The sequence below is a fragment of the Amblyraja radiata genome, chromosome 1 (assembly GCF_010909765.2).
Source record: "Amblyraja radiata isolate CabotCenter1 chromosome 1, sAmbRad1.1.pri, whole genome shotgun sequence".
Taxonomy (NCBI): Eukaryota; Metazoa; Chordata; class Chondrichthyes; order Rajiformes; family Rajidae; genus Amblyraja; species Amblyraja radiata.
The window spans coordinates 8558283-8582844 of NC_045956.1; the positions used below are offsets into that span (position 1 = coordinate 8558283).

Below are 24562 nucleotides of genomic sequence, written 5' to 3' on the forward strand. Positions count from 1 at the left end.
CTCGGACAAAACTCTGATTATTAGCAACCACTTTCTGTTATTTGCACTACCAGTTTATTTATTCATGTGGGTATATATTTATATCATGGTATATGAACACATTTATCTGTTTTGTAGTAAATGCCTACTATTTTCTGTGTGCTTAAGCAAAGCAAGAATTTCATTGTTCTATACAGGGACACATGACAATAAACTCACTTGAACTTGACTTGAACTATTTCTAATTGCCTAAAATATTTGCACAGCTTAAAGCCACAATGCAATAGATATACCAAAAACCTTATACAGGTGCACAACCTTTTATCCGAAATTCCAAATAACGAAAAGCTCCGAATAGCGGACATTTTTTCGTTCCTTGAAGACGTTCACCGAGGGCGGCCCGCAGAGGTGACAGCGGAACCTCCGGGTCGGTCATCGAAGGAAGGGGATGACCGTTCGTTGTCTCTGTACTGTACACTGACAATGACAATTAAAATTGAATCTGAATCTGAATCTAAATCCCCATTCATAAAAGAGAAGGTGAGGGTATATTGCGCGGGTTGGTTAATAATTGACAATCTGCTGCTGCCTGCCCGCTGAGTTTAAAAGTTCCCACGGTAGACTCACGATACACAGTGTATCGTGAGTCTTGCGTGGGAACTTTTTAACTCAGCGGGCAGGCAGCAGCAGATTGTCGCTCCCTTCAGTTTCACCCCACCTACACCCCACTGCTTCCCGGCCATGTGTGTGACCCCTTCCCTCCCCTCTCCAGCTCCCCGCCCATTGCACCGGCGCGGGGGCTTTGCACTGTCTTCACGTCGGCGATGCCAGCAGGTCAGTGCCAGTCACCGGAGACGTCAGGACCAACGGGACACCGACCCCCAGGCCCACTGCAAGCACGGAGAACCCAGAGACCCACAGCCAGCAGCAGCCCAGCCCCGTTCCAACTCCAGAGGAACACGCTCCCCGTAGGGACAGAAGCTGATGGTGTGCAAGGTACGTCTTGTTCTTGGGGTTGCGGATGAGGGGGCGCAGCTGAGACGTCCTGTCAGCTCCTGTCCAGGAGGGTGGCCGGAGACGTCAGGACCAATGGGACACCGACTGCAAGCACAGAGATCCCAGAGACTCACAGCCAGCAGCAACTCTAGCCCAGACCCGTTCCAACTCCAGAGGAACCCGGGTTGCGGATGAGGGGGCGCAGCTCGGGCTGTGGGCGAACTGCCATTTGTCGCTGTAGCGGCCCATCGGGGAGCGGGTTCCTGTTGGTCCTGACGTCTCCGGCCACCCCCCTGGACAGGAGCCGAGAGACGTCAGGACCACCAGAAGCCGCTCCCCGATGGGCCGCTACGGCGACAAGTGGCAGTTCGCCCACAGCCTGAGCTGCGCCCCCTCATCGGGACACCGACCCCCAGGCCCACTGCAAGCATGGAGATCCCAGATCAGCAACTCCAGCCCAGCCCCGCTCCAACTCCAGAGGAACACGCTCCCCGTAGGGGCAGAAGCTGATGGCGTGCAAGGTACGTCTTGTTCTTGGGGTGGCGCAGCTCAGGCTGTGGGCGAACTGCCACTTGTCGCCGTAGCGGCCCATCGGGGAGTGGATTCCTCTGGAGTTGGAGGGACAGGGAGACACAGCGGCTTTTGAGAATGGTGGGCAATCACTTCCAAAGTTCTGCCCACACAGTCAGTACACCTCTCCTACACTTGTCTCCCGCACTAAGATCATCTCGCAGAGAATGATCCCAGCCTAACCCTCCCTATTCTCTCCTATTCTGCAAGAAAAACCTACATTGAAGACTCAAACTCGCGATCGAGTAACTGCCGGGATCGAGGCGCAAACTCGCGACCTTGCGGATATGAGCCGAGCACTCTATCACTGAGCCAGCCGTTAAAATCTACGCTAAAAATCTTCCATTCCGAAAGACGAAAAATTCAGAATTCCGAAAAGTGTCTGGTCCCAAGGCTTTCGGATAAAAGGTTGTGCACCTGTATAACCATCTACGCAGTGCTTTTATTACTTTATTTATTCTTTCATTCTTTTTGTGATGTTAAACATTCTAAAAATTTGAAACAATAGTTTGAACATTTTAGAGGTGACAATTACAATTACAATTTGATATACTTCTGCAACCTCCAGCGTTCCAGTGAAATCAATCCAAGTCTGTCCAACCTCCCTGTAGCCAATATCCCCTAATCCAGGCAACATTCGGGTAAATGCTCTCTGCATCCTTTCCAAAGCCTCCACATTCTGCCATACTCCAATAGGTGGTCCCCTTTTCTGAATGACCTGGTTTATTGCAACAGGAGGATGGCGAGGGTCTCCCTTCAGCTTGACAGATATAAAAGCTTGACCCAGACTCACTACTCTTCGAGTATCATCCAATTTTTGTGAAAAAGTGGGAAGGTGAGCGAGAATGGGGAGGTGGCAGAGACCTAGGTGACAGTGCTTTTTTATTTTATTTTTTTTTAATTAAAAAAAAAAATAAATAAATAAAAATAAAAAATAAAATTTTAAAAAAAATTATTATTATTAGTGCTTTACCTCTCTCTCTCTCTCTCTCTCTCTCTAATAGCAAGTTAGACGAGGCCAAACTCCTGCTCCTTTCTACATACTACAAATTAAATAATCTTCACTAATTAGAGTGTAAAAATCTGCATATTACTTACCTTTCTGATTTTGCTCAGTGGTGTATTTGATGGGCACAAGGGTCTTTTTAAAGGTGTTCTACAGACGGGTGCATCATCCTTCTTTATACACTGGAACAGAACCATAAAACAGGACTCAAACTCCAAATTCAATCAGGCAAGTCAGATTTAGCTCTATAATTAAATGAAGGCACACATTCACCTGGTGAACTGCATATGAACAAGAGCTTTGTTTGACCTTTTTAAATAGTTTAACCAATATCAAGCGCAAGAATACAAATAGCAACTTAAATGTAATTGTCTTTTACGCTAAGATTAAATAATTTAAAAAAATGTAAACTGTTAACTTTGCAATATGGAAAGAGACTGCTCAAATCCTATGACGTACCCTTTCCTGTTTTTCCTGTTCCTTCTTGAATCTATGCTGTTCCCACTGTGTGGTAATGTAAATCATAGGTTTTTGACCGTTAATCATGAAGGGACCGCTTTGCTCAGTTTCCCATTTTAAAATGTTTAATTTCAATTCTTCTTCCAGCTGAAGAAAAAAAACAAAAAAAAAAACATAAACACTGTAAATATGACTGTAAAATCTAGTTCATGGCAAGGTGCTAAAAATCAGCACAGCATGACATTCCAAGAAAAACATTCAAAATTCAAGAGTGTGCAAAAAATAACTCTTGCTATACATTTACCTTGGGTAGTTTCTTCTGGAGCTGAGTACGTTCCTTCTCCTCTTTCAGTAGAGTTCCCCCTCTATTAGCATATCTGTTGGGATCGGAAGCCTTCTTCTATACAAATCAAATGTATGTGCAAATTTGCTTTAGTTTTAAAGTGAATGTTAAAAATACATTTCATCTGATTACTTTTTATATTTGTAGACTTCAGGTATAGAAGTGACCAGCAACTTGTTATTAACTGCAAAGGAGTACAATTTTTGTTTAGCACAACGGAAGTTAGTGCAACTTATGCTCCTTTATAAAGACCTCTAGTATTTCTTATGCAAATATCAAATTTGCTACAAATCATTTTCACGTTACATTTATTGTCACATGCACCAATAGGTACAGTGAGATTTGGGTTACCATACAGCCATACGAATAAAAAGGACACAATACACAATCAATTTCACCCATGGAGTTTCAAAACTTAAAACCACACCTTTTAAGTGATAAATTAGATCATATTACCATTTAAACTTAAATTACTAACTGTGAACAGCCTATTTTAAACTAAATATACAATTAAAGTACATCAAGCTTTTCTATTTAAACTAGAATTCCATCAATCTAAAAAAAATGGAGACTTTTCAAAAATGCATCCGCTGTCGTTGCACTAGAGTTACATCACAAGTTCCAAGGAGGTCTTGAAGATGATTAGAACTCAAAAACAGTGTAGCACAGAAACAGGTCCTTCTGCCCACAATGTGTGACCATGAAACCGATTTAGACCGATTCAATCTGCCTGCACACAGTCCATACCCCTCCATAACCATCCTGCTCAATTCCTGTCTCAATACCCCTTAAATGTTGCTATCTATTCTGCTTTCACCACTTGTGGCAGCATATTCTAGATCCTTAAATTCAGTTAAAAAAATTGCCCCATAAATCTTCTTTAAACTCTCCCCCTCTCATCTTACATCTTTGCCCTCTGGTTTTTGACATTTCATCCAGCAGAAATAGTCTTAATGTCGGTCCTACCTATGCCTCGCAATTTTATAGGTGTTAGGTCACCGTGAGCCATCGCAACTAGAGAAAACCATCCATGTTCGTCCAACCTCTAATAGTTAATGATCTAATCCAGGCTGCAACATCCCAGTGAACCTCCTCTGCACCATCTCCAAAGCCTTCACATACTTCCTGTAATGGGGCATCCAGAACTGCAGACATCTCCAAGTATATAAAACCTTGTTTAGGCTATGATTGTATAAAACTTTTCTATTTTATTCAATAGTTGTTGCCAACTATTCTATTCAATGTCCCAACTAATAAAAACACGGGTTATATCCACTTGTTTTACCTCCCTATGTATCGAGCTGTCATTTTTCAGGGAGCCATGGACTTGCACCTACATTTAGCACTCTACAACACTACTACTCGTGGTTATAAACACCAAATGTATTGGTTGCATCATTTTTTCTAGAGCAATGAAATTAAGATATATTGCAGAATCTATTGTGATGAGCATAATATGCATTTAAAATCAGTGAGTTTTGCTTCTGAAAACACTCAATTGACATTGCATCTTGGACATGCATACATATATACGGACACAAGTCAGAATTATTAATTGCTTGCACAATATAAGATTGCAAAGTACCATGTCATTTTTCTCTAAGTAATTCAATTTAATTCCAGCAAAGTAATTTTCTTCAGGCCAAAACATTTACTTGCCAACCTAATGGCAATGACAATGTAAGCTTTCATGCTAGAAAGTAGGCTGGAGTTTGATTTAACAAGATTTGGTTTGACATATTTGTCCAAAAATATCTAAAAAACTGTCATAGCTACTGAAATAGCCAACTTGTTAACAGCAAATGAACAAACTTTGTAATGGTCATGAAGCAGAGTTAACAAGCAGATTTTAGTCATTTGGTTGGGAAGAAAGATACAGTACCTCAAACTCTAGGAACAACTTCCACCAACGTTCCCATTTTTCAAAGTTATCAAACAATTCTTGGTACTTTTCGTAATAAAGGGTAATCTTTAACAACTCTTCATCATGCACTCGCAGCAACTCTTCTGTGAAGTTCTCTGTACATGGATAACATTTATCATTAGCCATGCAGAACTTCAAAAAAGTGACATATTGAGCATTTAACTACGTGGAACAGCATTCCCAGCTTCTATCCCTTGGACAATGATCCAGTCAAATTTGGCTGTTGATCAGAAATTCTACTCATCAAGTGATTTTAACATGAAGTATGTCATACCTTAAATTGTGTAGAATTAGTTTGCATAGTTTAGACTTTATTCCTAATGTATACACAATGCATTCAGAAAGTATTCAGACCCCTTCACATTTGTTACCTTACAACCTTAATCTAAAATGGATTAAATTCATTTTTTTAAATCATCAATCTACACACAATACCCCATAATAAAGCGAAAATAGGTGTTTACGAAGCCACTCCTGCATTGTCTTGCTTGTGTGCTTAGGGTCGTTGGAAGGTGAACGTCCGCACCAGTCTGAGGTCCAGGATGCTCTGGCACAGGTTTGCATCAGTATTTTGTACAAATACTCTCTGTACTTTGCTCCAATCATCTTTCCCTCGATCCTGACTAGTCTCCCAGTTCCTGCCGCTGAAAAAATATCCCCACAGCATGATGCTGCCATCACCAGGCTTCACCATTGATATAGTATTGGCCAGGTGACGAGCGGTGCCTGGCTTCCTCCAGACGTGCCACTTGGCATTCAGGCCAAAGAGTTAAATCTTGGTTTCATCAGACCAGAGGATCTTGTTTCTCATGGTCTGAGAGTCCTTTAGGTGACTTTTGGCAAACTCCAAGCGGGCTGTCATGTGCCTTTTACTGAGGAGTGGCTTCTGTCTGGCCTCTCTATCGTAAAGGCCTGATTGGTGGAGTGCTGCAGATATAGTTGTCCTTCTGGAAGGTTCTCCCATCTCCACAGAGGAACTCTGGAGCTGTCAGATGAACATCGGGTTCTTGGTCACCTCTCTGACCAAGGCCCTTCTCCCCCGATTGCTCAGTTTGACCGGGCGGCCAGCTCTATGAAGAGTCCTGGTGGTTCCAAAATTCTTTCATTTAAGAATGACTGAGGCCACTGTGCTCTTCGGGACCTGCAATGCTGCAGAAATTGTTTTATACCTTTCTCCAGATCTGTCTCGCCACAATCCTGTCTGGGAAGTCTATGGACAATTCTTTTGTCTTCATGGCTTGGTTTTTGTTCTGACATGCGCTGTCAACTGTGGGGCCTTTTATAGACAGATGTGCCCCTTTCCAAATCATCTACAATCAATTTAATTTATCTCTGGTGGACTCTAATCAAGTTATAGAGACATCTCAAGGGAAACAGGATGAACCCAAGCTCAATTTTGAGTGTCATAGCAAAGGGTCTGAATACTTAAATGTGATATTTCAGTTATTTATTTTTAATTTCTAAACGCATGTTTTTGCTTTTTTATTATCGGTATTGTGTGTAGATTGATGATTAAAAAATGAATTTAATCAATTTTAGAATAAGGTGGTAATGTAACAAAATGGGAAAAGATTGAAGCGATCTGAATACTTTCTGAATGCACAGTAGTTTCCATGTGGGGGGCTGGTGTAAATGGTGATTCACTACAGGTTGCTTGCATTGTGAATAAGGTTAAAGTACGCTGAGCCCATTATCATATTAAATTTGTTATTTGCACAAGTAGGGTGAAGTATAAGTACAATGCAAAACCTGCTTGTAACAGCATCATAGATGGCAGGTCTGACAATGTACAAAAATATAAATTATACAAATTGGTGAAGCCTGGTGATGGCAGCATCATGCTGTGGGGATATTTTTTCAGCGGCAGGAACTGGGAGACTAGTTAGGATCGAGGGAAAGATGATCGGAACAAAGTACAGAGAGTATATGTACAAAGTACTGATGCAAACCTGTGCCAGAGCTTGCTGGACCTCAGACTGGGGCGGACGTTCACCTTCTAACGACCCTAAGCACACAAGCAAGAAAATGCAGGAGTGGCTTCGTAAACACCTATTTTCGTTTTCGTATGGGGTATTGTGTGTAGATTGATGATTAAAAAAAATGAATTTAATCCATTTTAGATTAAGGCTGGAAGGTAACAAAATGTGGTAAATGTGAAGGGGTCTGAATACTTTCTGAATGCATTGTGTATACATTAGGAACAAAGTCTAAACTATGCAAACTAATTCTACACCATATATTTGGCAGGCAATGACTTAGCATCTTGCTCTCACTGCATTACACCATATTTATGTTAATTAAAATAATGTAAAAATTGGAAAAGTGGTTTTGCTTTAGATAGTTCAGCAAAACTATCAATGAACCACTATCAAAAGATCTCATCCTTTGACACGAGAGATTTTACTAGGCAGACACGCAGCAAGTTCATCAGTAAGTAATTGGACAAGATAAAGGTGGCAAACATGCAAGAGCTTGATATGTTAAATATGCCACAGCTGTCCTCCAAAGGGATTAGGTTTTGAAATACAATAATTTGAGCCTGAAATCATGACGTACTGGGCAAAAAAAAAAAAAAAGGACATTAACAATAAGTGTCAAATATACCACTCCGAAGGAAATCAGATTCTTCTCTTTGTTTCTGGCTGTAGAGGCACTTATCCCAGTAGGTGTGCACCTTCTCTCGAATGCCAGTGATGACTTCTTTGATATTCTTAATCTTCATTTGTTGAAGTTGTTCAAGGTTCTGCTGCAACTACAAGTCAGTAAAAAAAAAAAAAAGATTAAAAAAAAACTACGCTATGTCCATTAAAAATAAAAAATGGATTGCATTATCTTTACAAAGGAGCCTGAATCACACAGATGAGAACATTCAATAACCACAAGCAATATACCTCACATTTATCTTTTACAGATCTTCTGCAAGTATTAATCATAGCAATTCAAACCTTTAGGTTCATTATTTCCATTTGTAAATATCACAAGGATAGCAGAAACAACATTTTGATAAATTTTGACAAATTAACACTGCAAGCAATTTGTGGGGATGCAATACCAACCACTGCATTGACTTCGCATATGGGGCCTGTTGTTTCCATATTTTGCTGTTCTGTAGGAATCTGCAATGTGATCCATAATGAATGAATCTGTTCTTTCAGAGACTCCTGCATGGTCACCAGTTCTTCTTTTCTCTTTACCAACTGCAATTTTTAAATAAAAAATGACCAATTATACAATGTCAACAGTTTAGTTCAATAATGTAACTATTCATTTAAAATTAAAAAAAAACTAGAGCACTGACCTGTTGACGAAGTACCTCTAGTGATTTAATGTTTTCGTCAGAAAGGAAAAAAAGATCCTCCTGTTCTAGAACTGCATCCTTTTCAAATGTTGTATCAGGAACGTGTTCAATATTTGCCATAAGATTTGTGATCTCATGTCGAAGTCCTAGGAAGGTAGCCAAACGGTGTTCCTTCAAACAGAGAGCAAGACATTAAGAAAATGTCTTCTGAAGAGTCAAACCTAATTATCTACAAGCATACAACCTACAAATGTCAATTTAAAGGTTGCACAGGACAATGAAATACATGAATGCGTGATGTGGTTAATGGGGAAAGCTTGACAGAACTCTTAAAAATTCAGATTTGCCCTGATTAAGGTACATATTTTGCATAGTGTGCCTTTAGCAATGCAAATGGTCATTCATTGTATTGCTAATCGGTATAGAACAGATTTACCATAAAACTAGATAAATTATCCAGGTGAAAGTCAAAGCTCACAGCACCAAAAGAAGGATAATTACATCTCATTTTACACAAAAAAAACGAAATATGTCACAATTCGTAATCCGACAAGAGAAAGAGCTTCAGTCCTTTCTCAGACAAATGGCCTAAAGTATTCAGAAAATATATTTGCTCAAACTTTAGACCTCTTGGCATTCTCCTCATAATCCCATAAATGTTGTCAGAAAATTTAGAGATATTAAATTTAGTGCCCTCAAAAATAATTGTGACACATTTGAGCCCAATCATCCACTCCTGCAAAACCTTTAGTGATTACCCGTCATTGAAAAAGACCCAACAATAGTTACTACTCCTGTCAACCAATTTTGAATCCATGCTGCAATTTATATCTTCAACTAGACTAAGTGGGACCTGTTGGGTCCCATGTTCACACGGGAGGGCGGGTCCCCCGACGCAATATTCCACCTCTCCACCAATTCCAATATTGGTGGCCAGCGGGGGGGGCTTTCTGGAGTGCTGGTGTGGGTTCTTGGGGTGGCAGCTCAGTCCCTCAAGCCTGATCTGCTCGCAGCTCACTCACGGCTGGTGGGCTGGCAGTTGACTCACGACTGTTCCTTGAAATTCCATTTAAAGCAGGGTGCAAGGCCACCAAATTCAAGTGGTTTCATTCCACTTCAAGCAGGGTCCAAGGCCACCAAATTGAAATGCAGCTTCATACCATTTCATGCAGGGTGAAACCACCATAAAACCAAACAAAACACCAAACTCACAGTTCAGTAGACATTCAGTGTGTTCAGTAGATACACAGCTCAGACAGAGTCATGACCTCTGTCTCCCCCATCATGCAGAGACTGAGCCACACCCACACTTCTGGGTTTTATAACCCCTCCCCCTCCCATTGGAAAAGGTGTGGCTTTCAGGGCGTGATTGACAGGAGAGAGATTCTCAACATTTTTTAAACACTAATAACACTTTTATTTTTCATTGATGGGAAGAATTCTCTGCACCTGCTCAGCGGAGGGGGGACGGAGTAAGATGGCCAAAACTCACAGCCGCAAGTGGTAGCATTTTATCTAAAATCAATATACAGTGCAAACAGGAAGTGCATTTGCAGTAGTGCCTTTCAACTTCAAGCAAAAGCACCCAAGATACCATTTGCAGTAAGTAGTGCCTTTCAACTTCAAGCCAAAGCACCCAAGCCACCATTTGCAGTAAGTAGTGCCTTTCAACTTCAAGCCATATCACCCAAGCCACCATTTGCAGTAAGTAGTGCCTATCAACTTCAAGCCAAAGCACCCAAGCCACTATTTGCAGTAAGTAGTGCCTTTCAACTTCTAGTCAAAGCACCCAAGCCACCATTTGCAGGCAGTGCCTTTTTACTTCAACAAACCATATTTTCATTTTCAAACCACATTAAGGGTACACAGTTGTGTAGATATTGTTCAGTGTTATTCAGAGCTCTGAGAGACGTGACCCTTGGCTTCATCCAACTTGGAGACCGAGGCACACCACTTCCTGGTTTTATAGTCCCTCCCCCTCCCTCCAGCATGTGCAGCAGAGAATGGTGATTTTTTTAAACTTTAAACCAAAGCGTCCAAGCCATCATTTACAGTAAGTAGTGCCTTTCAACTTCAAGCCAAAGCACCCAAGCCACCATGTGCAGTAAGTAGTGCCTTTCAACTTCAAGCAAAACACCCAAGGCACCATTTGCAGCAAGTAGTGCCTTTCAACTTCAAGCCAAAGCAACCAAGCCACCATTTGCAGTAAGTAGTGATTTTCAACTTCAAGCCAAAGCACCAAAACCACTATTTGCAGTAAGTAGTGCCTTTCAACTTCAAGCCAAAGCACCCAAGCCACCATTTGCAATAAGTAGTGCCTTTCAAATTCAAGCCATATCACCCACGCCATCATTTGCAGTTAGTGCCTTTCAACTTTAAGCCAAAGCACCCAAGCCACCATATGCAGTAAATAGTACATTTCAACTTCAAGCCAAAGCATCCAAGCAACTATTTGCAATAAGTAGTGCCTTTCAAATTCAAGCCATATCATCCACGCCACCATTTGCAGTAAGTAGTGACTTTCAACTCTCAAGCCAAAGCTCCCAAGCCACCATTTGCAGTAAGTAGTGCCTTTCAACTTTAAACCAAAGCTCCCAAGCCACCATTTGCAGTAAGTAGTGCCTTTCAACTTCCAGTCAAAGCACCCAAACCACCATTAGCAGGCAGTGCCTTTTTACTTCAACAAACCATATTTTCATTTTCAAACCACATTAAGGGTACTCGCAGTTGTGTAGATATTGTTCAGTGTTATTCAGAGCTCTGAGAGACATGACCCTTGGCTTCATCCAACTTGCAGAGACAGAGGCACACCACTTCCTGGTTTTATAGTCCCTCCCCCTCCCTCCAGCAGGTGCAGCAGAGAATGGTGATTTTTTTAAACTTTAAACCAAAGCGTCCAAGCCATCATTTGCAGTAAGTAGTGCCTTTCAACTTCATGCCACCATGTGCAGTAAGTAGTGCCTTTCAACTTCAAGCAAAACACCCAAGGCACCATTTGCAGCAAGTAGTGCCTTTCAACTTCAAGCCAAAGCAACCAAGCCACCATTTGCAGTAAGTAGTGGTTTTCAACTTCAAGCCAAAGCACCCAAACCACCATTTGCAGCAAGTGGTGCCTTTCAACTGCATGCCACCATTTGCAGTAAGTAGTCCCTTTCAGCTTCAAGCCATAACACCCAAGCCACAATTTGCAGTAAGTAGTGCCTACCAACTTCAAGCCATATCACCCACGCCATCATTTGCAGTAAGTAGTGCCTTTCAACTTCAAGCCAATACACCCAAGCCACCATTTGCAGTAAGTAGTGCCTTTCAACTTCAAGCCAAAGCACCCATTTGCAGTAAATAGTGCAACTTCAAGCCAATGCATCCAAGCCACTATTTGCAATAAGTAGTGCCTTTCAAATTCAAGCCATATCATCCACGCCATCATTTGCAGTGTAGTGCCTTTCAACTTCAAGCCAAAGCACCCAAGCCACCATTTGCAGTAAGTAGTGACTTTCAACTTCAAGCCAAAGCTCCCAATCCACCATTTGCAGTAAGTAGTGCCTTTCAACTTTAAACCAAAGCTCCCAAGCCACCATTTGCAATAAGTAGTGCCTTTCAACTTCCAGTCAAAGCACCCAAACCACCATTTGCAGGCAGTGCCTTTTTACTTCAACAAACCATATTTTCATTTTCAAACCACATTAAGGGTACTCAGTTGTGTAGATATTGTTCAGTGTTATTCAGAGCTCTGAGAGACGTGACCCTTGGCTTCATCCAACTTGCAGAGACTGAGGCACACCACTTCCTGGTTTTATAGTCCCTCCCCCTCCCTCCAGCAGGTGCAGCAGACAATGGTGATTTTTAAAAAACTTTAAACCAAAGCGTCCAAGCCATTATTTGCAGTGCCTTTCAACTTCAAGCAAAACACCCGGCACCATTTGCAGTAAGCAGTGATTTTCAACTTCAAGCCAAAGCACCAAAACTACCATTTGCAGCAAGAAGTGCCTTTCAACTTCATGCCACCATTTGCAGTAAGTAGTGCCTTTCAACTTCAAGCCATATCACCCAAGCCACCATTTGCAGTAAGTAGTGCCTATCAACTTCAAGCCAACGCACCCAAGCCACTATTTGCAGTAAGTAGTGCCTTTCAACTTCAAGTCAAAGCACCAAAGCCACCATTTGCAGTAAGCAGTGCCTTTCACCTTTATACCACCATTTGCAGTAAGTAGTGCCTTTCAACTTCAAGCCAAAGCATCCTAGCCACTATTTACAGTAAGTAGTGCCTTTCAACTTCAAGCCAAAGCACCCAAGCCACCATTTGCAATAAGTAGTGCCTTTCAAATTCAAGTCATATCACCCACACCATCATTTGCAGTAAGTAGTGCCTTTCAACTTCAAGCCATCATTTGCAGCAAGTAGTCCCTTTCAGCTTCAAGCCATAACACCCAAGCCACAATTTGCAGTAAGTAGTGCCTACCAACTTCAAGCCATATCACCCACGCCATCATTTGCAGTAAGTAGTTCCTTTCAACTTCAAGCCAAAACACCCAAGCCACCATTTGCAGTAAGTAGTGCCTTTCAACTTCAAGCCAAAGCACCCAAGCCACCATTAGCAGTGCCTTTCAACTTCAAGCCAAAGCACCCAAGCCACCATTTGCAGTAAATAGTGCAACTTCAAGCCAAAGCATCCAAGCCACTATTTGCAATAAGTAGTGCCTTTCAAATTCAAGCCATATCATCCACGCCATCATTTGCAGTGTAGTGCCTTTCAACTTCAAGTCAAAGCACCCAAGCCACCATTTGCAGTAAGTAGTGACTTTCAACTTCAAGCCAAAGCTCCCAAGCCACCATTTGCAGTAAGTGGTGCCTTTCAACTTTAAACCAAAGCTCCCAAGCCACCTTTTGCAATAAGTAGTGCCTTTCAACTTCAAGTCAAAGCACCCAAGCCACCATTTGCAGTAAGTAGTGACTTTCAACTTCAAGCCAAAGCTCCCAAGCCACCATTTGCAGTAAGTGGTGCCTTTCAACTTTAAACCAAAGCTCCCAAGCCACCTTTTGCAATAAGTAGTGCCTTTCAACTTCCAGTCAAAGCACCCAAACCACCCTTTGCAGGCAGTGCCTTTTTACTTCAACAAACCACATTTTCATTTTCAAACCACATTAAGGGTACTCACAGTTGTGTAGATATTGTTCAGTTATTCAGAGCTCTGAGAGACGTGACCCTTGGCTTCATCCAACTTGCAGAGACTGAGGCACACCACTTCCTGGTTTTATAGTCCCTCCCCCTCCCTCCAGCAGGTGCAGCAGACAATGGTGATTTTTTAAAAACTTTAAACCAAAGCGTCCAAGCCATCATTTGCAGTAAGTAGTGCCTTTCAACTTCATGCCACCATTTGCAATAAGTAGTGCCTTTCAAATTCAAACCATATCACCCACGCCATCATTTGCAGTAAGTAGTGCCTTTCAACTTCAAGCAAAACACCCAAGGCACCATTTGCAGCAAGTAGTGGTTTTCAACTCCAAGCCAAAGGACCAAAACCACCATTTGCAGTAAGAAGTGCCTTTCAACTCATGCCACCATTTGCAGTAAGTAGTTCCTTTCAGCTTCAAGCCATATCACCCAAGCCACAATTTGCAGTAAGTAGTGCCTTTCAACTTCAAGCAAAAGCACCCAAGCCACCATTTGCAGTAAGTAGTGCCTTTCAACTTCAAGCCAAAGCACCCAAGCCACCATTTGCAGTAAGTAGTGCCTATCACCCAAGCCACCATTTGCAGTAAGTAGTGCCTATCAACTTCAAGCCAAAGCACCCAAGCCACTATTTGCAGTAAGTAGTGCCTTTCAACATCTAGTCAAAGCACCCAAGCCACCATTTGCAGGCAGTGCCTTTTTACTTCAACAAACCATATTTTCATTTTCAAACCACATTAAGGGTACTCAGTTGTGTAGATATTGTTCAGTGTTATTCAGAGCTCTGAGAGACGTGACCCTTGGCTTCATCCAACTTGCAGAGACTGAGGCACACGACTTCCTGGTTTTATAGTCCCTCCCCCTCCCTCCAGCAGGTGCAGCAGAAAATGGTGATTATTTAAAACTTTAAACCAGCATCCAAGCCATCATTTACAGTAAGTAGTGCCTTTCAACTTCAAGCCAAAGCACCCAAGCCACCATGTGCAGTAAGTAGTGCCTTTCAACTTTAAGCCAAAGCACCCAAGCCACCATTAGCAGTGCCTTTCAACATCAAGCCAAAGCTCAAGCCACCATTAGCAGTGCCTTTCAACTTCAAGCCAAAGCACCCAAGCCACCATTTGCAGTAAATAGTGCAACTTCAAGCCAAAGCACCCAAGCCACCATTTGCAATAAGTAGTGCCTTTCAACCTGCTCAGCGGAGGGGGGACGGACTAAGATGGCCAAAAATCACAGCCGCAAGTGGTAGCGTTTTATCTAAAATCAATATACAGTGCAAACAGGAAGTTCATTTGCAGTAGTGCCTTTCAACTTCAAGCAAAAGCACCCAAGCCACCATTTGCAGTAAGTAGTGCCTTTCAACTTCAAGCCAAAGCACCCAAGCCACCATTTGCTGTAAGTAGTGCCTTTCAACTTCAAGCCAAAGCACCCAAGCCGCCATTTGCAGTAAGTAGTGCCTTTCAACTTCAAGCCATATCACCCAAGCCACCATTTGCAGTAAGTAGTGCCTTTCAACTTCAAGCCAAAGCACCCAAGCCACCATTTGCTGTAAGTAGTGCCTTTCAACTTCAAGCCAAAGCACCCAAGCCGCCATTTGCAGTAAGTAGTGCCTTTCAACTTCAAGCCATATCACCCAAGCCACCATTTGCAGTAAGTAGTGCCTATCAACTTCAAGCCAAAGCACCCAAGCCACTATTTGCAGTAAGTAGTGCCTTTCAACTTCTAGTCAAAGCACCCAAGCCACCATTTGCAGGCAGTGCCTTTTTACTTCAACAAACCATATTTTCATTTTCAAACCACATTAAGGGTACTCACAGTTGTGTAGATATTGTTCAGTGTTATTCAGAGCTCTGAGAGACATGACCCTTGGCTTCATCCAACTTGCAGAGACTGAGGCACACCACTTCCTGGTTTTATAGTCCCTCCCCCTCCCTCCAGCAGGTGCAGCAGAGAATGGTGATTTTTTTCAACTTTAAACCAAAGCGTCCAAGCCATCATTTGCAGTAAGTAGTGCCTTTCAACTTCATGCCACCATTTGCAATAAGTAGTGCCTTTCAAATTCAAGCCATATCACCCACGCTATCATTTGCAGTAAGTAGTGCCTTTCAACTTCAAGCCAAAGCACCCAAGCCACCATTTGCAGTAAATAGTGCATTTCAACTTCAAGCCAAAGCATCCAAGCCATTATTTGCAGTAAGTAGTGCCTTTCAACTTCAAGCCAAAGCACCCAAGCCACCATTTGCAGTAAGTAGTGCCTTTCAACTTCATGCCACAATTTGCAGTAAGTAGTGCCTATCAACTTCAAGCCACATCACCCACGCCATCATTTGCAGTAAGTAGTGCCTTTCAACTTCAAGCCAAAGCACCCAAGCCACCATTTGCAGTAAGTAGTACCTTTTAACTTCAAGCCAAAGCACCCAAGCCACCATTAGCAGTAAGTAATGCCTTTCAACCTCATGCCACCATTTGCAGTAAGTAGTGCCTTTCAACTTCAAGCCAAAGCACCCAAGCCACCATTTGCAGTAAGTAGTGCCTTTCAACTTCATGCCACCATTTGCAATAAGTAGTGCTTCAAATTCAAGCCAAAGCACCCAAGCAACCATTTGCAGTAAGTAGTGCCTTTCAACTTCAAGCCAAATCACCCGCCACCATTTGCAGTAAGTAGTGCCTTTCAACTTCAAGCCAAAGCACCCAAACCACCATTTGCAGCAAGTAGGTATGTTGCAAAGCCTACCTGAAGCGTCGTTGAAGATCTGCTGCTGAGGGTGTGCGCGATTTTGGCGCCGTTTAGAGGGGGCGGGTTTAAAACGCGATTTTCTGTAAGCTGTTCCAATCGAAAATGTTCAGCCTAGTTAATTATTAACGAAAAATCGCTGGAAGACCCCGTCGCAAAAGCTATTATTAGGTTTAAAGGCCTTGAATAATAGTTATAGTAGTTTAAAAATCAATCTCTAAACCCGCGACCGCCAGCAACCGCAGGGTCTCATAAAGCAAACAACTGAAGTTAGGTTGTATATTTTTACATTAAAAAGGGCTTCTAAAGATCCCTTTATACTAAGTTTAATATTGCAAGTAGCTCAATTTGGGCCCATTATATCGCGCAGTATTTTTCTCGGCATTTGGGGCACAAATCTACCGCAATGTGAACGTTCTAAACCAGCGCGTTCCACGGGGACCCACTGGAAAGCTGATTTAAATGGGCATTTATTTACAGCAATTAAACACTAAATTCCTTCCATTTGGCCTATAAATTAATGTAAATGAGATTTAAAAATCATGTTTTATTGTGAATTATTTGTGAATATTATTTGGACATTTAGGCTATTTAAAAATGTTAATCATTTATTAAGAAATGGATAGATGTTTAGATCTAGTAATTGAAGTCTGAAATTAGCTACAATTAGGTAACTAACTAATTATATGCTTTAATTTCAGGTCATCCAAGTAAGATTATTTTATATTTGTTTCAGAATGCTTCAATCTATGATAACTGAAAATTTCATTCAGTTCTCTTAATTTTTAAGAAAGTTATGGGCTTTTGACTGTTCACGATCACAGCTTTTTTGTTATGTCCATAGAAAATCAATAGGGAACAAGATGCTCATTTCCCAGTATGAAAATGGCCATAACTTTTTAAAATACTTGAGATATGAAAGTGAATTAGGTGTCAAATTAAACTTATTTTTATGCTTTATCTGATGGGATAAATTACAGACTTGATTTTTAAAATCTCAAAATTTTGTAACATTGCTACAGCAAGTGGTGCCTTTCAACTGGACATTATTGCCATAGAGGGAGTGCAGAGACGGTTCACCAGACTGATTCCTGGGATGTCAGGACTTTCATATGAAGAAAGACTGGATAGACTCGGCTTATACTCGCTAGAATTTAGGAGATTGAGGGGGGAATCTTATAGAAACTTACAAAATTCTTAAGGGGTTGGACAGGCTAGATGCAGGAAGATTGTTCCCGATGTTGGGGAAATCTAGGACAAGGGGGTCACAGCTTAAGGATAAGGGGGAAATCCTTTAAGACCGAGATGAGAAAAACATTTTTCACACAGTGGTGAAACTCTGGAACTCTCGGCCACAGAGTAGTTGAGGCCAGTTCATTGGCTATATTTAAGAGGGAGTTAGATTTGGCCCTTGTGGCTAAAGGGATCAGGGGGTATGGAGAGAAGGCAGGTACAGGATACTGAGTTGGATGATCAGCCATGATCATATTGAATGGCGGTGCATGCTCGAAGGGCCGAATGGCCTACTCCTGCACCTATTTTCTATGTAACTGCATGCCACCATTTGCAGTAAATAGTGCCTTTGAACTTCAAGCCAAAGGCAAGCCGCCATTTGCAGTAAGAAGTGCCTTTGAACTTCAAGCAAAGCACCCAAGCCACAATTTGCAGCAGGTAGTGCCTTTCAACTTCAAGCAAAGCACCCAAGCCACCATTTGCAGTAAGAAGTGACTTTCAACTTCAAGCCAAAGCACCCAAGCCACCATTTGCAGTAAGAAGTGCCTTTCAACTTCAAGCCAAAGCACCCAAGCCACAATTTGCAGTAAGTACTGCCTTTCAACTTCAAGCAAAGCACCCAAGCCACCATTTGCAGTAAGTAGTGTCTTTCAACCATGCGACCATTTGCAGTAAGTAGTGCCTTTCAACTTCAAGCCAAGGCACCCAAGCCACCATTTGCAGTAAATAGTGCCTTTCAACTTCAAGCCAAATCACGCAAACCATCAGTTGCAGTAAGTAGTGCATTTCAACTTCAAGCCAAAACACCTATGCCACCATTTGCAGTAAGTAGTGCCTTTCAACTTTAAACCAAAGCTCCCAAGCCACCATTTGCAGTAAGTAGTGCCTTTCAACTTCAAGCCAAAGCACCCAGGCCACCATTTGCAGGCAGTGCCTTTTTACTTCAAACAAACCATATTTTCATTTTCAAACCACATTAAGGGTACTCAGTTTTGTAGACATTTGTTCAGTGTTATTCAGAGCTCAGAGAGACGTGACCCTTGACTTCATCCATCTTGCAGAGATTGGGTGAGGCACACCACTTCCTGGTTTTATAGTCCCTCCTCTCCCCTCCAGCAGGGGCAGCAGAGAGAAGGGTGAATTAAAAAAAAACATTAACATCTCTCTGATTTGTCATCGACGGGAAAAATCCTCCACACCCGTAAGGCGGAGGGGAGCTCTGAGCGAGGTGGCCAAAAATGACGACCGTAGGTCGCGGCGTTCTGTTGGAAATTGCAGCACAGTGGGCCAAAAGCGGTCAAGATCAGAGATTTAGTAATATAGATAGCATGTGTTTTTATTGTGTATATTTATAGAATATAGAAGTGTATAGGAACAGGCCCTTTGGGCCACAATCTGTGCCAAACATGCTGCTTATAATAATCTCCGCCAGCAAATGATCCATCCCCCCCATTCCCAGCTTGTCCATTTGCCTCTAAAAGCCTCTTAAATGTCACTGCCTCCACCACCATCCTAGGAAGCACAATCCCTAAAAGGCATGACTATAAAACATACGTTTTATTGTCAGAGTTTGGAAAAAATTCTGAAGTTTAATCTTGCTCCACATAGCTCCAATAACCACATTTAATTCCCATAGGAGACCAACATCACCCATTGTTGTGGAAAGTCAAAATATAATTCTGCTTTTCTTCCTCCCCTCCAATAAGCTACTAACATTAGCAGTTATGATTCGGAGATATTATTGCAGAATACTAAAAAAAATAAAATAAACAGCACCTTTTCTTTAGCTGCACTTATGATGTGATTTTTAAGTTCCTCTATTTCTTGGAGGGAGGGAACTTTGCCAGTAGGAATATAATAAGGTGTCTTGCAGAGGTCATTACACAAAGCTTGATCTTCTTTTAGAAGAATTTCACACTGCTCCATTCGAAAAATTCTCTCCTTAAGCAAAGTGGTCACTTCATCTCGAAGTTCTTTTTCTAACTGAAGTGGAGTAGAATTTTTGTCAGCCTGCGGGATTAATGAACACAATTTAGTTAAAGTGGAACTAGTTACTTGAGAAGCAATAACAGCAAAATTAAAAATTTTAACTATAGATCAAAGTCTGCCTGATAGGGACAGCACCAAGTAATGAAACAATTGGGAGCACCCATCTGTCCCGTTTTCTTTCCCCCCCGCCCCCCACCCCTTCAAGGAAGATTATTCTTAACCATAGGTTCAATGAAAATCCAACCAACTGAAAATTTCATTTAAATTATCCGTTGCTAATCCTTCATCAAATTATGATCACGAGCGATCAGCACATTTGTGTGAACAGGACAATATCATAAATAAGCGATCACAATGAAAATACAAGAAAAGGCTTGAAGTAGTGGTGGAAAGTCAATAATTCAAGACAAAGACACCCGGCAGATCTGTAAAGTGTGAAAGTTGCAGAGCAACAGAAAGACAGAGAAGGAAGAGGCGTCTGTAGTAGGATGCGGACCAAAGTTATCAATGTGGCAATAATTTAGAAACAGGAAGAGATAGAGGTGTTCAAGAAGGAACTGCAGATGCTGGAAGATCGAAGGTACACAAAAATGCTGGAGAAACTCAGCGGGTGCAGCAGCATCTATGGAGCGAAGGAAATAGGTGACGTTTCGGGCCGAAACCCTTTTTCAGAGATAGAGGTGTGTTAGGGTGATAGGTGTGGTTCATTAAGGCATTAAGGTTCACGTATCAAGCTGTCTCAGAAGGTAGGACCCAAAGTGAACTGGCTAATTAAATTCAAAACTGGCGTAGAGATTAAAATGAAAAGGTTACAGCTGAAAGGATGTCATTCTGATTGAAATTCTTAACTATTATAGTGCAGGGATTGGTGTTGGGATCTTGGCATTTGTGATATGTATTACTGCCTTGGACGAGAATGGAGTAAACATGATTAGCAATTTGCAGCGGATGTGAAAATTCATAGTGGTACGAGGAACGTTGTCTAAGAATACAACAGAAAATAAATCAGATGGAAAGCTGGGCAGATTGAATTGAAAGCAACAAATGCATTGTTCAACTGTTTATTTAATCATTGTTACCATGCCAAATTTAACCTTCAACCCATCACACACTTTCCATGCTCCCCACCCTCCCTTTAATGTGTTTTCCCCAATTCTTATGAAATGTCCTTAACCTAAAAAATATAATCGTTCTCTCCCTTCTGCACTATATTCTAGTTTTGTTTCCCCAACATCAGCTGTTTTTGCTGTTTGCAAACACTGGAAACCCGAATAAAAAATGTGTTGGAAATATACAAGTCACACAATATCTGTGGAGGGGAAAGGATTGTTAGCATTACAGATCAATGACATTTCATCAAAACTGTTGATCCTGGGTGTTGCTGCCTTTTATTTTAAGGCACTATACCCATCCGTATTTGGTCTTATTGGGCTTTGCTTGAAAACTACAAGTTTGAGAAACATCTTATCTTTGACAAGGCACATTACAACTCCCAGGATTTACCAAATCCAACAATTTCATATAACTTGTCTTTCTGGTTCGTATTAGCAGTGGTCAGTTCTAATGAACTCATTTTGTGGAACTCATTTTTCTTTCTACATTGTCGCCTGATTGGAATATTTCCAGCATTTCAATTATGAATATCGTGGATTTTATACTTCTATTGTAATTCCGGTCCTAAACTTACCCCCCTTAGTCTGGTTCTGTCAAACACTGAATAAGAGTACTGGAAATCCAACTCTCTTTTATTGCGCACAATACCAATACAATACCTAGTCCAATACCGCAGGACCGATCCTCGTCTCTACTCTCTCCAGCCCAACAGCCTCACGCAAATAGAACACACCCCAGAAGATTGGCACACCCTTTTATACCCTTACAGATCCTTGGTGCGAAAATACATGGGGGGGGGGGGGGGTCAACCCCTACAAGCCAATTATCGATATGGGCTGCAAAATACATTGAATGACAGTTCCCTAACCCAATCGTATAATAGCACATCTTCTGTTAAGTAAAGAAAAAATATCCCCAGGTAAAGTAAACATCTTTGGTGAGGCCCCTCTCCTGGACCAATCGCAATTAGCAGCGGGAAGACTCCGCAACATAATTGTATCCCATCATTTCCCCAACCATGCATTTGCAACAGGACCCAACCCCTTCTGCAAAATCTCATACATATTAACAATTAAAGGCCATCTGGACATCAATCTCTATTCAACCCCTTCCCAGGTCAGACTTTGAGCCATGGCCCTGCAGCCTTTTGCAAAAGATGCCAAGCAGATTTTACAGAACTTTGAAATAGACATCTTCCATCTTGTCAAGTACCCCAAAATGTATGATATTAACACCATGAGAAAGTTAATCAAATACACTTTATTTTACAAAATTATAACAAAAACTCAACTTTTGCTGTAGGATAACTTTCGGGGCATTTTAAGAAATGGATCAAGAAAAAGCCCAAGTGTTGATTTGACCAAATGCTATATGTCCCTAGAGTTCCAATGCAGCACAAAAGGACACTGCCACAAATACTATGGAATTTAGAAACATTTCTGTTACCATGAGAAATTAGGCCTCTAACTATAGGTTTGAACTGATGAATTAGACCTCAAAGAAAACAAAGCTGGGTCAATGTTATTCAAAAACAAAATTTGGGACAAAAATGTAGGGAGCATCCTTCAGCAAACGCCACATAAAGATAGATCAATGATTCTTTTGACAGCAGCATTAATTTTTCTGTCGTTAGGAGGACAAGATTATCTACCCAAATGAAAGTTTGACAATATTTCAGACTCCACTCTTTTTCACCTTTTGTTTTTAAACAAAAAAGATCACTGTTCACAAAAAGATTTACACTAAAATGCATTACCTTATAAAGATCTAAAAGAAGTTCAGAGCATAAAGCCTGCAGCTTTTCTTGCCAATTATGAATGGCCTCATTTAACTGATCATTCAGGAGTTCCTCTTCATGAATCATTTCATTTAGAAGCATCTATTAGAAAATGTTAGAAAAAGTGAGGTTCTAATACAGATTACTTTAATTATTTCTTATTAAAACAATTTCATTAAAGTGCTTATCAGAAATATAGTCTCCAATATTTGACTCCAATAGTCTGGAGTTTTCTCCAATTATCTTAATGTAATAAATCTATTGCTAAATCTGAGACAAGTTCTACATTCCACAACTGTATTGCAAATAATTACACATGGTCCCAGGGATAAATTACAAGAAATAGAACAAGAGATTATATTTTAGTTAGAATGTTTAAGCATTGAGGAGAAAGCAGCAGTGTCACAAATCGGGAATCGAAGACAAGGGACCTTACCTAAAGATCAAATACAAATTTTGAGTATGTTCAGAGAAAATTTCTATACATACAAGCCTGGGCATGGTGTTTCTGCTTGCCCAAATTGGTGACACTAAGTAAATAATCAATGTCAAATCAAAGATGGACAGATCTATAAACAAGGTTAAAAAGGCACGAAGAGAGGCGACAAAATGACAATAAACTAAATTGCAAACATGTGGACCATAGGACCCATGTTCTGTGCCTTCAAAGTATATTGAGTAATGCATCTTCAAAACACACCAAACACACAATTAAGGCATCGCTGTCACTATATGGCAGACAGAATGGAATGATTTTATTAATATAACCAACTTCGAGAAGAATGCTCCATTATTCACTTTGTTTGAAAGTCAAAAGCTTAATAGTGGTCAAACAGTGCCCCCTTGAATCATGCAATACAGAAACAAGACCTCTGGCCCCTCTCATTAATGCTAAACAGGATGCTTAACTATGCTAACCCATCTTGCTCAAATTAGACCCATATCAAACTCTGCCCTTCTTATTTGCCTGTGCAAAAGAATTTTAAACTATTTAATCACATTTTAACTACCTACAAATAAGTCCACATCATCCTCATATGAAAAAACTTCCCTTAGATCCCCTTTAAATTTCCCCCCGTTCACCGTACCTGCATTTTCTTGTTTAGATTCCCATGCCTTGGGACAAAGACTAATTATCGACTATAGATGAGGCTCTCACCAGGGTCTCCTCTATACCCCGTAACTCTGCTCTCAATTCCCATCTCACCCCCCCCCCCCCAACTCATAACAAGGGCAGAGTCCCCCTTGTCCTCACCTTCCACCCTACCAGCCGGCACATACAACAGATAATCCTCCGACATTTTCGCAACCTCCAACGGGTTCCACCACTGGCCACATCTTCCCATCTCCTCCCCTTTTGTCTTTCCACAGAGACCATTCCCTCCATAACTCCCTGGTCAATTCGTCCCTTCCCACCCAAACCACCCCCTCTCCGGTACTTTCCCTTGCAACCGCAGGAAATGCTGCACTTGTCCCTTTACCACCCCCCTTGACTCCATCCAAGGACCTAAGCAGTCTTTCCAGGTGAGGCAGAGGTTCACCTGCACCTCCTCCAACCTCATCGATTGCATCCGCTGCTCTAGGTGTCAACTGATCTACATCGTATGTTTTTAGTGAATAATGGAGAATTCTTCTCAAAGTTGGTTATATTCAAAAAATAGCTCAGACTTGCAATGTAATTTTTTGACAATTTATTTAGTACTTACTCCAAATCACAGAAATGCCATAAACAGATTACTGTGGGATATAGATCCAATTATACTTTACTGACTTGGCAGAGCAGGAACGTGCATTTGGGAAGATGAAACCACCACTGCCAGTGTTCTAAATTACATTATATCAGAGGAAGCTAAATTTTAAATGGATTGTCAATTTGATACTGGAAGGAGGGGCAAGCTCAGTACTTGCAACATTAACATTGAACTAAACGAAGTCAACTATTGCATTTAACTGAAAATAGTTTTAAATCACAAT

The 24562-nt window shown here is 41.4% G+C and overlaps 1 protein-coding gene across 4 annotated transcripts in view; it reads right to left on the bottom strand.

The window, feature by feature from the left end:
- Nucleotides 1-24562, bottom strand: part of LOC116970687 (protein regulator of cytokinesis 1-like) — a 41273-nt gene that overhangs the window by 15604 nt on the left and 1107 nt on the right. For 3 of the 4 annotated variants that reach the window (XM_033017206.1, XM_033017199.1, XM_033017207.1), the window contains exons 3-11: nucleotides 22568-22690; nucleotides 19486-19719; nucleotides 8576-8746; nucleotides 8334-8474; nucleotides 7882-8029; nucleotides 5236-5372; nucleotides 3315-3410; nucleotides 3011-3157; nucleotides 2644-2733 (exon numbers count right to left, since the gene is read on the bottom strand). In XM_033017206.1, the coding sequence (XP_032873097.1) occupies nucleotides 2644-2733; nucleotides 3011-3157; nucleotides 3315-3410; nucleotides 5236-5372; nucleotides 7882-8029; nucleotides 8334-8474; nucleotides 8576-8746; nucleotides 19486-19719; nucleotides 22568-22690 (1287 nt within the window). The remainder of the gene's footprint in view (nucleotides 1-2643; nucleotides 2734-3010; nucleotides 3158-3314; nucleotides 3411-5235; nucleotides 5373-7881; nucleotides 8030-8333; nucleotides 8475-8575; nucleotides 8747-19485; nucleotides 19720-22567; nucleotides 22691-24562) is intronic. The other variant, XM_033017202.1, reaches the window with a different exon arrangement.